Source organism: Panulirus ornatus, chromosome 23 (assembly GCF_036320965.1).
Source record: "Panulirus ornatus isolate Po-2019 chromosome 23, ASM3632096v1, whole genome shotgun sequence".
Lineage (NCBI taxonomy): Eukaryota > Metazoa > Arthropoda > Malacostraca > Decapoda > Palinuridae > Panulirus > Panulirus ornatus.
Genome location: NC_092246.1, coordinates 4,878,018 through 4,895,355, shown reverse-complemented (window position 1 = coordinate 4,895,355; position 17,338 = coordinate 4,878,018). Strand labels below are relative to the sequence as shown.

General features: G+C 42.9%; 1 protein-coding gene across 1 annotated transcript in view; it reads right to left on the bottom strand.

Annotated features, from left to right (window-relative positions):
- LOC139756736 (sushi, von Willebrand factor type A, EGF and pentraxin domain-containing protein 1-like) overlaps positions 1–14,551 on the bottom strand; it is a 151,557-nt gene extending 137,006 nt beyond the window's left edge. Inside the window, 1 exon segment of the mRNA XM_071676449.1 lies at positions 13,972–14,551. Coding sequence (XP_071532550.1) covers positions 13,972–14,095 — 124 coding nt within the window. The 5' untranslated portion in view covers positions 14,096–14,551.
- Positions 14,552–17,338: the final 2,787 nt, after the last annotated feature.

The window sequence follows — 17,338 nt, the reverse complement described above, 5'->3', positions numbered from 1 at the left end:
GGACGTCTCGTCTGCTTTGCCTTGGATGATCCCTGTGGACTTCCTCCTGCAGCTCAACCTACACCTGTGTTTCCTCACATTTTTTTTTTTTCTTCATTTTGTGAACTTGATTTAATTAGAAATTCCGGGAAGCCGTGACAACAATGTTGGTTGATGGTGTACCCTGGGTGAGTGGTAGAGTGAGAGGCAGGCAACTGGTGTGATTGGTAAGAGTGAGAGACGAGGCACCTGTTGTGACTGGTAGAGTGAGAGGCAGGCACCTGTTGTGGCTGGTAGAGTGAGAGGCGAGGCACCTGTTGTGACTGGTAGAGTGAGAGCGAGGCACCTGTTGTGGCTGGTAGAGTGAGAGCGAGGCACCTGTTGTGGCTGGTAGAGTGAGAGGCGAGGCACCTGTTGTGGCTGGTAGAGTGAGAGGCGAGGCACCTGTTGTGGCTGGTAGAGTGAGAGGCGAGGCACCTGTTGTGACTGGTTGTTTGTGACTTCGTTTCATAATCCCATTGTGTTTTTCAGATAAACCTCAAAATCAGTGAAAAAGGTATTTATGTAGATAATCTTTGATACAAATGGTAGTGTTCAGCAAATTTCTCATTCATACTATACTCCTCAACTCCTTAGTCACTTTTCTGTCTCTCTCTTTTGTTTCATTTGCCTGTCACCACCTATTGCTCTTTCTGACAATATGTATTTCGTTTGTTGTGTGAAAGGGTGTTATGTAGTTTGATAACACCATCGATCAAAGGATCAATGATTAAGACTTATAGAAAGGATCAGAAATGCTGTCCGCACACACACACACACACACACACACACACACACACACACACACACACACACATAACATCAGCATAAAATGAATTACGTCTAAACATTATCATGCCTTCCGTGACATGAAGTGATGGTGGGGGTGTGTGGGGGGGTTTTGAGGTTGTTGTACTGCGATGCCACACGTACGAAGCGGTGATGGGGGAGGGCCCCAGCAACTGGCGACGGTGATTAACCCAATTTATGATCCTGTACAACGTGTGGGTTGCGACTGGCAGCGACACGCAGAATACATAAAAAAAAAAGAAAGAAACGATAAGTAAAAAGAATTGGGAGGAACTAATTGGCTTAAAATCGGTCAGGAGCGATATTCCGCTGGCTCCATTTTTTTGTTTTATAGTCATAGGAGATTGAAAGGACGACTTTTGTGAGGAGGTTGCGATTGAGCTGGACGGGTATGTGACAGGTTTGGATTCCCCTCCTAAGAAGGTTTGGGGGTTGAGGGTGGGTGTTGAGGGAGAGGAGGTGTGTAAGGGCTTAGGTTCACCCTCTGAGAGGGTTGTGGGGGTTATGTGTGGGGGAATGAGGGGTGTGGGGGTTATGTGTGGGGGGCGTGAGGGGTGTGGGGTGGTGTGGGGTGTGTGTGTAGCACTATAGCAGCAGCAGCAGTCGTGATGTCCGTCAGGGCGACCAGCACTTGTTAAAGCTGTAGTGAAACGCGAAGGAATTTTGCCTCATAAAGGAAGGGGAATATACGCTCTCCCCCGCCAACACACACACACACACACACACACACACACACACACACACACACACACACACACACACAGAGCACAGATAACTTCCTTCAAAAGGCATTCGCAACACATTCGAATCATTGACCCTAATAACTCTCTCTCTCTCTCTCTCTCTCTCTCTCTCTCTCTCTCTCTCTCTCTCTCTCTCTCTCTCTCTCTCTCTCTCTCTCTCTCTCTCTCCCTCCCTCCCCACCCGCTGTGGGGCCCCACTATATTCCCCTTCGTCTTGTGTTATTCCTGACGCCATCAGTCGCCAGTCCTATCCCTGGTCCATGCCCTCAGATACTCAATGGGTCGTACTTCACTGACATCCATCCTCCTCCCCTCTATAGCATGTATCACTGTTACTACCTTCACTGAAGTTCCTTTAGCTAATACTCAGATAACTCTTTCCCACTGGCAGGCTTGAGTGTACCCCAATTCCTTATCTAAGGTCTCTTATCTCTCTTGATTTTTCACTCGTGGTCCTCCAATTACTCCCTCTATAGCCTGCGTCGTCTACTTCCCCCTCCAGTGCGGAACCCTTCTCTCGTTTTCCTTCACTGGAGGTCAATAGGACATGATTACCTTCAATAAACCACCCTGGGTTTTATTCTGTCCAACAAGCGTTGTTACTGTTGTGTCTGTCACATATTTCACTGTCTGGCTCCATTCAAAACCAGTATATCTAATCGATTGTCTCTTTCTTTTGGTCCCAATTTGTCTTTCATGTTCAGTTCTCATTTTCGTGGAAAGATGACGGCTTCCCGAGCGTCTAGTAATACTACCTCCAGTTTACCTTACGTAAAGGTATTTAGTTTACGTTGTACTTCACAATCTACGGTCACTGTTTCCGTAATTCTGAGAGCACAGTGGTCTTTTCCGGATATTAATGAAAGAAAAACATTTGGCAAGATATTGTGTGTGTGTGTGTGTGTGTGTGTGTGTGTGTGTGTGTGTGTGTGTGTGTGTAAAATTTATAACATAATGATAATTTTCTACTTTGGTTATGAAATTCGTAGCAACTGATTCTATTTTAAGAAGTATTTACTATAAAATACAGATGGATTGTAACGGCAAAGAAAACGCATCATTTCAGACAAAAAGAACTTGTTTCTTTTTTCCCCAGGAGAGCCTCCGACTAATTCTTTCCCCAGGAGAGCCTCCGACTAATTCTTTTCCCAGGTGAGTGTCCGACGGTGTAACACAAGATGAGCTCGTGTTCTTACCTAGCCTGTAAGAACTCCGAGGCTTATTACAGTTGGGGGGTAGGAGGAGGAAGGGACGTGTTTCGTTCACCAGAACGGGTCTGGTTCATTGACACGCACTCGTCGCTCTGGCCCCGGGATGTTCACAGATCGTTCGGTTTGCTTAATTGGTTCGCCAAAACGCAGTAGTTTACTGTATTTACAGGAACGCTTTTATTACTTTTTTTTCCCCCAGTGTTACATCTCTCTGGCAGAGCGAACCTAACTCTCTGATATTTTTCAATACTGCTAACCAGCGGATATATATATATATATATATATATATATATATATATATATATATATATATATATATATATATATATATATATATATATATACTGGTGTCGGTCTTTCCGTGCGTCGAGCTCCCATCTTAGGAATGCGTCGTATACGAAGCCACAGTTCGGTTCCCCTGACGACGAAGACGTGGGAGGAAGCGTCTGTGACATTGCCTTACAGGGGGTTTACGTTCCCTCGACCGGAGGCGACCCGTAACGGCCAGGAGACATGATAAGACGTTCGATAAGGAACGTTAGATATGGCATGTGAGAACGTGTCTATAGTTGGACCAAAGGAACGGAGCGAAAACTATGAGGAGAACGCAAGGTGAGACGTTAGCCAGTGTTACATACTGAGAAAAACTCTAGCAAACACTTAGACATAGGAACGTAACTGATATGTAAATCTGAAACGTAACTACAGGTCATATATGAACGTGTCTACAGGACAAATATGAACGTAACTACACGGCATATATGAACGTAACTACAGGGCATATATGAACGCAACTACATGGCATATATGAAAGTAAGTACATGGCATTTATGAACGTAACTACAAGGCATATATGAACGCAACTACATGGCATATATGAAAGTAACTACATGGCATATATGAAAGTAACTACATGGCATATATGAGGAATATAACTACCCACCCCGACATGAGAACGTGATAGTCATATAAGCAGGTGACTCAATAGAAGAGAGTTCACAGTAAACTGTGTTGTGTTTAATGCCGACTCCCAATCTCTCGTGGGAAAAAAAAAAGAGCTTTCTCAGTAGAATTTGTAAGGCTGTGTCATTCCTCTGCCGTGATATTTAGAATTGGGGGCTTTTTTTTTATTCTACCACGACCTAGTACTACTGCTGCTCCCACCACCGGGTATTAAACCCACACCACCTCGCACTCCCTCACTCACCCCCCTCTCCCTCTACCACCGCCACTATCACCACAAAATCCTATAACTTCGAGCAAGGTTGTGTGCTCAGAACACACGAAAGAGTTTGTGTATATAACGCCAAACCTGTAATCTCCAGAGGGTTGTGAATGACCCCGGACGAGTCATAGCGACTCACAGCTCAGGGAGGGAGGTGTGTGTGTGTGTGTGTGTGTGTGTGTGTGTGTGTGTGTGTACGTATGTTACAGCGGTAATGCCACAGTAAATCAGGAATGAGTCACTGTGTGGTCGATGAGGCACCTGTAAAAGCCAGGGAATCGAGCCACGTGAGGAGGGAGGGCGGAGGGCGGAGGGGGCACGAATAGGTTGATTCCACGAACCACAGGGCTAATACCGAGGAAGGGCTGAAGGCGGGGGGGCAGGGGCCCACAGCCACCCCAGGTGCTGCCAAGAACAACAGACACGCGAGGGTCAGCTATAGGGCGCAGGGTCATCTTGACGAAGGTGTATGCTTCATGCTGGATTGCCGTCATATGACGCTCCTGTAAGAAGCTCCTGTTAACGTGCTTGTAATGTGATTGTGTGTGTGTGTGTGTGTGTGTGTGTGTGTGTGTGTGTGTGTGTGTGTGTGTGTGTGTTCTCTCCCAGTGCTATAGTTATGTTTTTTCCCCTCAGTCTTTATGTTATAGTTTCTTCCCTGAAGTTTAGGTTGTGATTACTGCTGTCTTAAGGGCCGCCTCCTTCCCTTCTAGGCTACAAGTCTCAAGAACTCAATTATCATAACTTTGAAGCGGGAAAACATACTGTAGTGTGTAAGGTGTGGGCAGCGTTCCTCTCTGTATGGTTATATGACCGACAGAAACAGACGCATCAACGGAGGAGTGACAGTAATATTAGTGTTGAAGAAGAATCATTTTTCTTTCGTGTTATGAAAGTATGAATAACACTGATTCGAGCGAGCATCCGGAGGAGGATGTGCGGTGAGTAAATAGATATATACAAGTGTGTAGATCAGCTGAACCAAGTGGGGCGACTCTATGGAGCCACATCGCAAAGTATTAATAAGGGGAGATGAACGAATCTATAGGACTGGATGAACGATTATGACACTCTCGAATATAAATATAGATGGCTGATCACTGCAGATATCCCTCATCTAAATTGGTCTGTACATTCTCATGTTGTTTTTCCCAACACACACACACACACACACACTTTCCTCTCATCACACAAGGAATGGCTGGTAATCTCTAGTATCCTTCTGTACATTAACCAGTTCGTTCGTTCTTCTTCTTCTTCTTCTTCGTCTTCTTCTTCTTCTTCTTCTTCTTCTTCTTCTTCTTCTTCTTCTTCTTCTTCTTCTCCCTAGTTCCCTCCTGTACATTAGCTAGTTTCTTCTTCTCCTTCTTCTCCTTCTTCTTATTTTTCTTCTTCTCCTTCTTCTCCTTCTTCTTATTCTTCTTCTTCTCCTTCTTCTTATTCTTCTTCTTCTTCTTCTTCATATCAACTTTCTCCTCCTCCGTCCCGTAGAGAGATTGCCTCCCCGCCTCACACAGGCTCACAATTCCAGCCTCCTCTTGCTCGACACCATCAAAGGTAATCCCTCGTCGCCCTTTTTAAGAGTTATTTTAGAAGCTTTAGCTGTAAGCTCGACTCCCTCCTCCTCCTCCTCCTCCTCCTCCTCCTCCTCCTCCTCCTCCTCCTCCTCCTCATCTCTTGCCTCGCCGCGTCAACATCACTCCTTCGTGCCTCGGCTCATCTGCTGTCCTCGCCTCTTGCCTCACCACGCGAGAGTCTCTGGGTTAACTAGCATCTTGCCTCAACACGCCAAGTGTAGTTTACCTCATCCTCCTTCCTCCTCCTGTACCACTTCTTGCCTCATATCATCATGTCTTCCTTCAGTATTCTCTACCTCCTCCTCTTCCTTCCCTCCCTTCTTTACCTCATCCTACCTCCTCCTGTGCCACTTCTTGCCTCGTCCCGTCACCAAGCCTTCCTTCAGTACTCTCTTACTTCCCCCTCTTCCTCTTCCTCCTCCTCCTCTTTCCTTCCTCCCTCCCTCTCTCCCTCCATTCATCACAGACCTTGTGGTCCCCTTTTCACATCATTTTTTTTTATCAATATCACTGTATATCATCACTTGGCAAGGTACTCCTGTATCCCTGGCCCAGAATCAGAGGTAAAATTCCACCTTGCCAACGTTTTGGGTTGGGCATTGAAGGCGGAGATTGCCTTCCCTCCTTCCACCGACCCAAAAAAGCGAAACACTTTACTCTTCTCCTCATTTACATTTAGTTACTCTTTTTTTTGGAGGGGGGAAGGAGAGGGGGGAGGGGGGTGGTCCATTCGTCTGAATGCTGCGCCAAGTTCCTCCTCAAATATCATGAACGAATTCGTGAGTCCCGGGTGTGTGTGTGTGTGTGTGTGTGTGTGTGTGTGTGTGTGTGTGTGTGTGCGTGTGTAGAAAACATTCCTCTGTGTCTCCTCTATCGTGTGATTTTTAACAGTTGTATAATTTGAGTCTTTTTTTTTCAATATGTAGTCGTGCGTGTGTACATAAGTTCCTGCGCGTATGATTTTAAAAACTGAATTCTTCTCTTCATTTTAAAATCAAATTGTACAAGTTTATTTCAGTATGTAAGACTTTCTTCTATTTTTTTTTTTTTTTTTTGGTGATGAAGGAAACTAGGTGAATGCACTTTCAAATGTATAAACCACTATACATTATCGTTGTCATGAATCATCAGCATTCGTAGCGCCGGGAATGGATGAATGCAAGCAAGTATGAATATGTCCATGTGTATATATGTATATGTCTCTGTGTATGTGTATGTATGTATATGTGTATATGTTGATATGTATATGTATGTACATGTGCGTGTATGGGCATTTATGTTTATATATATATATATATATATATATATATATATATATATATATATATATATATATATATATATATATATATATATATATATATATATATATATATGTGTGTGTGTGTGTGTATATATATATATATATATATATATATATATATATATATATATATATATATATATATATATATATGTGTGTGTGTGTGTGTGTGTGTGTTTGTATACGAGTGGATGAGCCATTCTTCGTCTGTATCCTGGCGCTACCTCGCTGACGCGGGAAACAGGGATTGAGTATCAAAAAAAAAAAAAAAAAAGCTTACGAACTGAAGACAGAAAACGAATGCTTACGTCCTCACACAGTCATTTTCGTTCATGGTCATCATGACAGATCCATGCATGTAGATCTTCCATTGGAAAGGCGGAAAAAAAAGGGCAAAAAAAAAATAATTTGCCTTTAACCATTTTTCTTCGTTGTTTGCCATGGAAATGACGAATTTCTCAATGGAATTTGATTCTGCGCCTTTCAATTAAGTGATGTGGCGACGTGGATGATCCCCCTCATCTCTCATCCAACAGGGAGGCAGGGAGGGAGGGAGGGTTGGATGAGTTTTAAGAGAGAGAACAGGTCTTATGTCCCCTTGTGTTGATGGATGAGTTTTGTAACCACGAAGATGTAATCAAAATGGCGTCGTTGGTATGATGAGTAATATTACAATGATGAGTCTCATCTCTCCATGATGAGTAATATTATGATGATGAGTTTACTCTCTCCATGATGAGTAATATTACAATGATGAGTCTTATCTCTCCATGGTATTATGAGTAATATATCAGTGATGAGTCTACTCACTTCATGATGAGTATGAGTGTCATTGAAAGGTGATGAATGTATAAACGGAATGTGATTGATGCCCAACAGAATGATGAGAAATGTATGTGTATGTCTGACGGCAGAATGAGGAACGTGTGTAGGAATCACCAGGATGATGAGAAAAATGTGTAGGAATCACCAGGATGATGAGAAAAATGTGTAGGAATCACCAGGATGATGAGAAAAATGTGTAGGAATCACCAGAATGATGAGGAACATGTGTAGGTCTCAGTATGAGAGTGAGAAATGTTTAGTACGTCAGCAGAATGTAATGTGTCATTAAGGAATCTAAACCAAACAATTATCTACCAGGTAAGATAAATGGTATTTTAACCTCACTTTTTTTCGGGCAAGAAAATTACTTTTCTGCGCCGAGTTAATTAGGAGGACTGGTTATGTAATCCTACGATATAAACACAAAATAATAATAATTCCACGATAACCAATGCCTAAAACATTGAAGAATTATTCTGTACTGAATTACATTTATCATTCACAAGGGTAAGGGTATTTTGATAATTATGAGAGAAGATATTCGTATGAAAAGAAATTGTGGTAACATAAAAAAAAGAATTTCTTAGGAAAAGTAATTGTGGCAACATAAATAAAAAAGAATTTCTTAGGAAAAGTATTTGTGGCCACAAAAGTAAATGGAATTTCTTAGGAAAAGTAATTGTGGCCACATAAATAAAAGGAATTTCTTAGGAAAAGTAATTGTGGCTACATGAATTAAGGGAATGGATGTGTAAAACATACCAGTTTCACGTGTCATATAATTACCCTCTTATTGCGAAAGGGAGGAAAGTAACTCACTTTCGTAAACACTTACATTCACGCATTTCCGTCCACCCGTCCACACGTCCACCCGTCCACAGTTACTGTCTTCTACGGCGGGAGATCTACCAGTGTGGGCCTCACCTGACCTCCTCCTGTTTCTACGCCTCTGATTAGCTCCTGAGTGCTTCTCCCTTGCTCCTGGCCACGTCTGAGTGGCATCTGACCTGCCTCCTGTCTGTTCTGAGTGGTTTTAATGAGTCTTTTCCAACATGACCCGTGAGGGCTTCAAAGCATTTGACAGGGTGTGGCATAAGCTGTCAAAGTATTTGACAGGATGTGGCATAAGCTGTCAAAGTATTTGACAGGGTGTGGCATAAGTCGTCGACGCATTTGCCGGGGTGTGGCATAAGTCGTCAAAACATTTGACAGGGTGTGGCATAAGTCGTGAATGCATTTGATAGGGTGTGGCTTAAGCCCTCAAAGCATTTGACAGGGTGTGGCATAAGCCTTTGCTTTGCAAGTTTCCCTTCTTTGGGTTTTCTGCTACTCTCTGAATTGTTTCGTTTTCTAGTGACGACCCCCCCATCCCCATAGTGGATGATTGGGGCTCCTTTGAGGGTGTTGTCGCCCCCTTGTCTACTCTCATCCTTCTCTCCATGAATAATCTCTCTTCACTCTCTCTCTCTCTCTCTCTCTCTCTCTCTCTCTCTCTCTCTCTCTCTCTCTCTCTCTCTCTCTCTCTCTCTCTCTCTCTCTCTCACACACACACACACACACAGTTCATAGAGAAATCCTCGTTCAATTCGAAGTTCAGTTTTAGGAAAGAGGGATGTTAAATTGTCTCATGATGGGGGGACAGGGGATTGGCTGGTTCATTAGTTAGTTAGTTAGGTCATTCAAGTTAGTTAATCACCAGGGTCATTAAGTCAGTAATCGTCAGTTCATAACCTCGAATTGTATATTCTTCAACACTTTTTCCCCTCTGGTGTTCAGTAAACTTTGAAGACCATGTAAGGTTTCGTTGTGTCTGTGGCCCCATGGGGAGTTGGGAAGGAATTTTTTTGAGGGGGTTTGGATGTGGGATGAGGGAGGATTGGCACACACCCCTCCATCAGACTCGCACATTCTTATTTAATCTCGAGATGTCACGTATATATGGGAGGAGGAGCAACTCTGTACCCTGAGTCCATGTCTTTGAAGGAGATGCAAGCTATAATATTTTGGATAATATCGTCTCTCTCCTTATGACTATGTACATATGAGTTTTAACATTGTATCTTTGTTTCAGAATAACGTAACATGATTCAAAAACGTTTGTGTTATTGTGTACGTAGAGGAATTATCACGCATTAAACCATGACAGGATTTTACCGTTTATTTTGAAATGTCAAATACAGTAAAGTGTAATATTTTGATTGGGTTTGTGTCTCATATGCTTTGTGGCTGACGTAACCTTTGCTCTTAGGGTCGTATATGTGAGACCTGATCCCGTGTTCACCTGCAAAAGGGATTTTTAGGCCATATATATATATATATATATATATATATATATATATATATATATATATATATATATATATATATATATATATATATATATTTATATATATATATATATATATATATATATATATATATATATATATATATATATATATATATATATATATATACCGTATACTCTTAGCCAAGTGATTTACCTAATACCGTAAATTCATTATAGTTGCATTATGTCTTCAGTACGTTTTGATTTATTCTGTAAATACCTCACACGACACGTTGGTCTTCGAGCTGAAGGATTGTTGCGAAACACAGTTGCGTCACGAGACTTGCGTCATTAATTTCTTTACTGGAGTCGGACTTACGTCAGTGTCGCAACTCTCGCTGCTTTATGGACGCAATACATGGAGGATTTCTTCTTCCCCTCGGCTCTGCGTGTTTTTTTGTTTTTTGACCAGTGGCGTCACAGTGGACGGGGTAAAACGACATGAGGATAACAGATGTCGTGATAGAATGGGACGACAGAAAAGTTGCAATGGTCGGTCGTGTTAGGGTAGACGACAACCAGACATTAATGGTCGCGTTAGGGTGGACGACAATCACTGGTCGTGTCACTGGACGACAACCAGGCACCATTGGTCGTGTCACTGGACGACAACCAGACACCATTGGTCGTATTGAGGTGGACGACAACCAGACACCAGAGGTCATGTTTGGCTTGACGGCAACCAGCTCCTAGTGGTCGTCCCAGTGGACGACGGCCAGACACATGTGCAGTCGTGTCGCAGTGGACGACCAACACAGGGCAATGGCTATTTCAGAATAGGTCGTAACACGCGGAAGATTGTTTTACCGTGTGTCTGTATGCAAATAGTGTGGCCATCACTTGTCTACACAAAGCCTTGGCCAGAACCAACTTCCCTCTTCACCTCCTCGCACTCACTTGACCACACTCACTCACACACTCATCCATATCAGCCTCCCGCTCACTCACGCATTCATCCACACTCATACACCCGGGCAGTAGGGACACCGCCATCACTCATGTTATGAGTTACCTGGGACGCCCTCATGAAGAACACCCTGGCCTAAGCAGGTAGTGAGTGTTCCACGACACAGCCAGGTAATGAGGGGCTGCTGACACCTACACTGTAGATGAGGGGAGGCAAAAGACGAAAAGATGATGAGGTCTTATAACAGAACCTGGCTTTAAGAACCCACGTATATGCAGGAATGAGGACCCGCGTACGCAGTGGGAACAGAGGCGTTCATAGATAAGGCTCAGATAATCTTGGTCAGTAAAGGCTCTTATCGACTCAGGTCATAGGGGTCATAGTCTGTTTAACCAACAGAGACCAAAGACTAACTGGGTTATTAAAACCCAAATTGACTGAAGTAAAAAAGAAATTAATATTTATGAATATTCTTAAGATGAATATCAGTCTAGGTAAATAGGTCATGTCTTTTTAGGGAATACGGACCCAGATATTTTTGAGTAATAGGGTATTATTGATCTCCATAGTAATTTGAATACTCAATATTTCAAATTATCGTTTATTTTCATTATCATCATTATTGTTATTATCATAATTATCATTATGTTTTATCATAGTTATTATATCTTATTGTTATTATTAGTATATTTCATTATTATTTCATTGTTATTATTATTGTTGTTATTATTATTATTATTATTATTATTATTATTATTATTATTATTATTATTATTATTATATAAACCCAGGACCCCTTGATAGGATTTCATCAGCTTCAAGGCTGCGCATCGGTCAGTAGCAGGGGAAACAATGGATCACTTTGGAATAAACATTCCTCAGCAAGCCTGTACACCTTGTCATCCATTGACGAAAATATAACTCAGCCGAAGTTGAATGTTCTTCACTCGTTATATAACCATATGCAGGCATAATCCGGTAACACCATTCATTGATAGACTACGAGGACCCCACATCCTGGTGAAGAATAGTGGCCAGATACTTCATAGATGCTAAAGGTTCGGGTGTTCCCGAAGCCATGTAGTAAAGGATCGGATTACCCTCCCGTGTGAGGGCCTCAGTACACCCAGGCAAGAGAAACAGACAGTCGAGCATCGCAAGGGATCGTGTCATCGCATCTCAATAGGATCATGACACCCCAAAGGAGTACTTTGATTCCCCTCGGTAATAAGGCACAGTTAACGTCGTCCACGTCGTACCCCATGGTTACAAGAGAACTCTCTTCCAGGATATATAAGACTCTAGTCTAGAACAACATCACCTGTTGAACAAGACTCAACTGAGAACGAGGAGGGGTTATAAAAACTCTCTCTCTCTCTCTCTCTCTCTCTCTCTCTCTCTCTCTCTCTCTCTCTCTCTCTCTCTCTCTCTCTCTCTCTCTCTCTTACATGCAGTTTGGAAACTAAGTTCCATACCTTCGTTCTCTACCTTTTTCCTTCCAGGGTTCAATGTATGATATTTCTCCTTTTTTTTTTTCCGGGATCTTGCTGGAGGAGGAAGCTACTGCTACATTACGCCTGTCTGTCTCTTTCTCTGTCCTGGCCAGATTACCTCACTGCTGGTGCTGGACGTTCACTTTTGAGGGATCTAAAGCGGTCACAACACCAGCAGGAGGAGTAAGTCTATTGAGGAGATTCACCAAGCTCTTTCCATCCTGACTGAGCGACGTTCAGCCAGAGAGAGAGAGAGAGGGAGAGAGAGAGAGAGAGAGAGAGAGAGAGAGAGAGAGAGAGAGAGAGAGGTATTCGCCAGCGCCGAAGCAGTGATTTGGAAAAAGGAATATGCCTGTATCACAATACGTACACCAGATATATCATACCTATATTACATATGTTCCTAAAGCTAGTACAGCCCATGTTTGATTTTGATCGGGTCGTTCATTCGTGCCGTCAGCTTGCCAGCCAAAATACCCAAAAATTCACATTACGAAGCACGAATACACGGTACGAAGCACGAATCGTATCTCAGTACCTACGAGATATTTTACGAGGTGAAAAAGATGAATTTGTTCGGGATGATGAAAAGGGTTTGGTGTGGCCAGGACATTTTAGTCTCCGAGGACCTCAAAAAAAAAAATCAGAGGGAGAATTCCTATATCTCAAGAAGAGGATGAAGATAGACCAGTGGATAGAAAGATGTCTAGATGGCTAGAGAGAAGGAGACAACAGCAGAGAGAGAGAGAGAGAAAGAGAGAGAGAGAGAGAGAGAGAGAGAGAGAGAGAGAGAGAGAGAGAGAGAGAGAGCAGTGGAAGGGTGATTGAGACTGCTCAGCGAGAGTGGAACACGTGAAGACTAAATGCGAGAAGCTGAATGGAAACGAAGCGACACGAGAAGCTAGACTGGGTGGAGAAAAGTGAAGGAAGACAGAGAGAAGATTCAGGCGAAGGTATGGTCGAAGTACGACCCAGAATGAAGGTGGGGGTAGGTGAGGCGAGGAACACAACAGACGACATTGAATGAGCTTCTCTGAATGAACAGAGTAGAGGAGAAAGAATTGATTGAAGTGAAGGAAGGAACACAACCATTTGGGTGTTGGTGAAGCACGAGAGAGAGAGAGAGAGAGAAAAGAAATTGTACAATGGAACCACTGGTGATAAATACATAAAGAAAGAATACGTGCGAAAGCAGTAACCCCAGATGGGAAACAGGTGAATGGTACACGTGGATGGAGTAATCATAGATGATCTATTACACAGAGAAGGAAGAGAAGAAATGGGAAATACGAGAATGGTGAATTACATAGAGGTAGAGAGAAGCAATGGGGAAATACGAGAATGATGAATTACATAGAAGAGAAGAAATGGGGAAGTAAGGAAATGATGAATTACAGAGAGAAGGAGGAGAAGAAATGGGGAAGTAAGGAAATGATGAATTACAGAGAGAAGGAGGAGAAGAAATGGGGAGCTGCGAGACACAGGAGAGGCTGGAGTAAAGAAGGAGCCAGGCGGAAGCGTGGTACTTACCCGCAACAAGTAGGACAAGAGACAGAGCCACGAGAACACTGGCCATGGACCAGCAGCGGCTACTGCTGCCACCCTCACCCTCACTGTCCTCGTGAGGTGGTGTCTTCGCTCTCTTGGCCTTCATGGCTGGCCTCGTCAGGTCCTCCTCCACCCTCCTGGCCTCTCGCCACCTGGCTCACGTCTCGACGGCGATGAGAGAGGGGGGTGAGGGGTGGGTGGAAAAGAGAGATGCCGCTTCAAAACGTTGTGGGGTGGGTGAGCGCGTGTGTGTGTGCGCGTGTCTCCACGATCTTCAAGAAACCACAAAGACTTGTGTGCCACTCTGAAAGTCCCCAACGGTATTTCAAGTTCAGAACACGTGAGGTTCAGACGGGTTTAACGCCCCGGCCTCCACATCTCGACGTCCGAGGGGGAGAGAGAGTTCTGGGTACGCGCCGGGCGCCGAGCTGAAGGCTGGAGCGGAGGAGGAGGAGGAGGAGGAGGAGGAGCGGCTCGCGCGAGGTGTTGCCTCTCCTCTTGCCGCGCGCGAACTGGCGGGAAAGTCAGATGAAGGCGCTGTTTATCGACGAAGGTGCCGGGCGGCCGGCCTGCACTAGAATTTTCCCCACTGATTCTCGCGTTTTATATATCCCTGTGTGTGTGTGTGTGTGTGTGTGTGTGTGTGTGTGTGGGTGTGTGTGTGTGTGTGCGCTGGAGAGCGCGTGAGTATACATGTGTGTGTGTAGGTATCTATCTGGGCCCGTGTATGTGTGTGTCTGTATGTATTGATGTATGTATGTAGCTTTTAAATGAGTGAGTTCTACACTTGGAGGGACCCCGTCTCATAGTCTGTGTTACCATACATTATTACAGACGTGTGTGTATGCTGTCTAAATACACCGTTCCATTACTCACATGACCTCATTACTCACAATACTCACATCACCTCATTACTCATATTACTCATATTACCGCATTATTTATAATACTCATTTTACCTCATTACTGATGTTACAATATTCACATTACTCACAATACTCACATTGCCTCATTACTTATATTACTCACAATACTCACATTACCTCAATACTCATTACTCACAATGATGACATTACCTCATTACTCACAATACTCATATTACCTCATTACTCACATTACTCACAATACTCGCATTACCTCATTACTCATAATACTCACAATACTCACATTACCTCATTCGTCCACAGTTCTACTACATACAGGAAGAACTTCTTTTCTTCACATCTTTTCGAATTCGTTTTGTTCTTCGTGTTATGATCTCCAGTTCTTGTCTCTCTGCATCTTTCTTAGAACTGTTTACTGTCCACATGGTCAACTTTGATTTAGAAAACTTAGATATTCTATTAATAAGTCTTCTAGTTTCTCTTTGCATCACCTTTCTTGTGTTTCAGATACCATCTCATCTTGTTCACCTCAGAATTTTCTAAAACATTTTTCTGTTACTCTAAGTGTGGTGACCAAATGTGAGGTGTCTACTCTAAGTGTGTTGACCAAATGTGAGGTGTCTACTCTAAGTGTGGTGACCAAATGTGAGGTGTCTACTCTAAGTGTGTTGACCAAATGTGAGGTGTCTACTCTAAGTGTGTTGACCAAATGTTCTTAACGCTACCTCGCTAATGCGGGAAATGGCGAATAGTATGAAAGAAAAGATATATATATATATATATATATACATTGTTAGTTTACGATTTATTTAAATACATCGTATCACATCGGCATATACATCATCTCGCCCTCATTTTTTTTATTATTTTACAGTCGTCATAAATTCTTTTTCGTACATATTGATTTAGCTTGAACTTTGCTCCATTTTTTTTTTTTTTTTTTTTTTTTTACGCCAGTGGAGGGTAAAACGCCATGTGATATTTGTGCCCGGCATACAGAAAATGGGAGGAGGGAGGGGGGGAAATAATTGAAGTGGCGTAACCCATCCATTTGGATTAAAGCCAATGTCTCGGTGGTAACAAAAAATGATTGTAATTATAAATGAGATTTGTAATATAGGTCCAACCTGTGCAAAATGCTTGTGGCTTGATTTTATTTCAATTCTTTTTTTATTCTTGATCTAATGAATATGAGAGATGGATCACTTAGTGTCATGAAGTTAAGGTATGGTTTTTGAAATACAAATCTGGATCTATAGAAAATGGAGTGTGATGTACGTGAAAGAAAATGGAGTAAGTTGGGGTAACTATGGGAAGTTTTAGCACTTTTTTTTTTATTGCCCCTTTTATATTAGTCTATAGAAATATTCTCAGTGGCTCATTTATATATATATATATATATATATATATATATATATATATATATATATATATATATATATGTATGTATAACGAGATAAGAGCTTGCAGAACGCCTCACTTCAACCAGACTACAGAGGAATATCCTCTCAAAACGCTGGATAAAAGATAAAAGATAAACACGACGGATAACACACATGTGGAAAGTTAGATTGCCTGAGCATCTCTCTTATACTTAGTGGATATCGCTTGAGTTTCCCCTTCCCTTCCCCACACACACACACACACACACACACACACACACACACACACACACACACACACACACACACACACTCAACCTCTCCCCGAGAACTTTCGGGTATTCCCTCCCGCACGCCGGGTGCCATATATCGATCAGCAAGACTCACAAGATCTTTATCTATCGCTCGTATTCCTTCGCTCCTCCCCCCCCCAAAAAAATGGATTTTTTTTCTTTTTTTTCTTTTTGTCTGTTACTTTGACTGGCGGAAGAGTGAGGTGGGGTGTGGGGGGGTGTGGGGAGGGGGGGAGTTATTTACCTCCTCATTTTAGATTTATGTCAACAGTGTTTCCTATTGTGTGGTGGACACTTGTTTGTGTTTCATCTTCCGAAATGCTCTGCGTTTGAGTCGCTTGTCGAGTGAGGGATTCGATTTTTTTCTTTGGCCTGGTTCGATGCCCTGGCGACCTGAGCCGGTAGGGGTCCTGATGAGAGAGAGAGAGAGAGAGAGAGAGAGAGACAGACAGACAGACAGACAGACAGACAGACAGAGAGACAGACAGACACAGACAGACAGACAGACAGACACATAGAAACAGACTAACACAGAAAGAGAGAGAGAGAGAGAGAGAGAGAGAGAGAGAGAGAGAGAGAGAGAGAGACAGACAGACAGACAGACAGACAGACAGACACAAACAGACAGAGACAGAGAGAGACAGACAGACAGACACAGACAGACACACAGAAACAGACAGACAAACACAGAGAGAGAGAGAGGGAGAGAGAGAGAGAGAGAGAGAGAGAGAGAGAGAGAGAGAGAGAGAGAGAGAGAGAGAATCTCGCTGTTGGAGAACTTAATCATTAA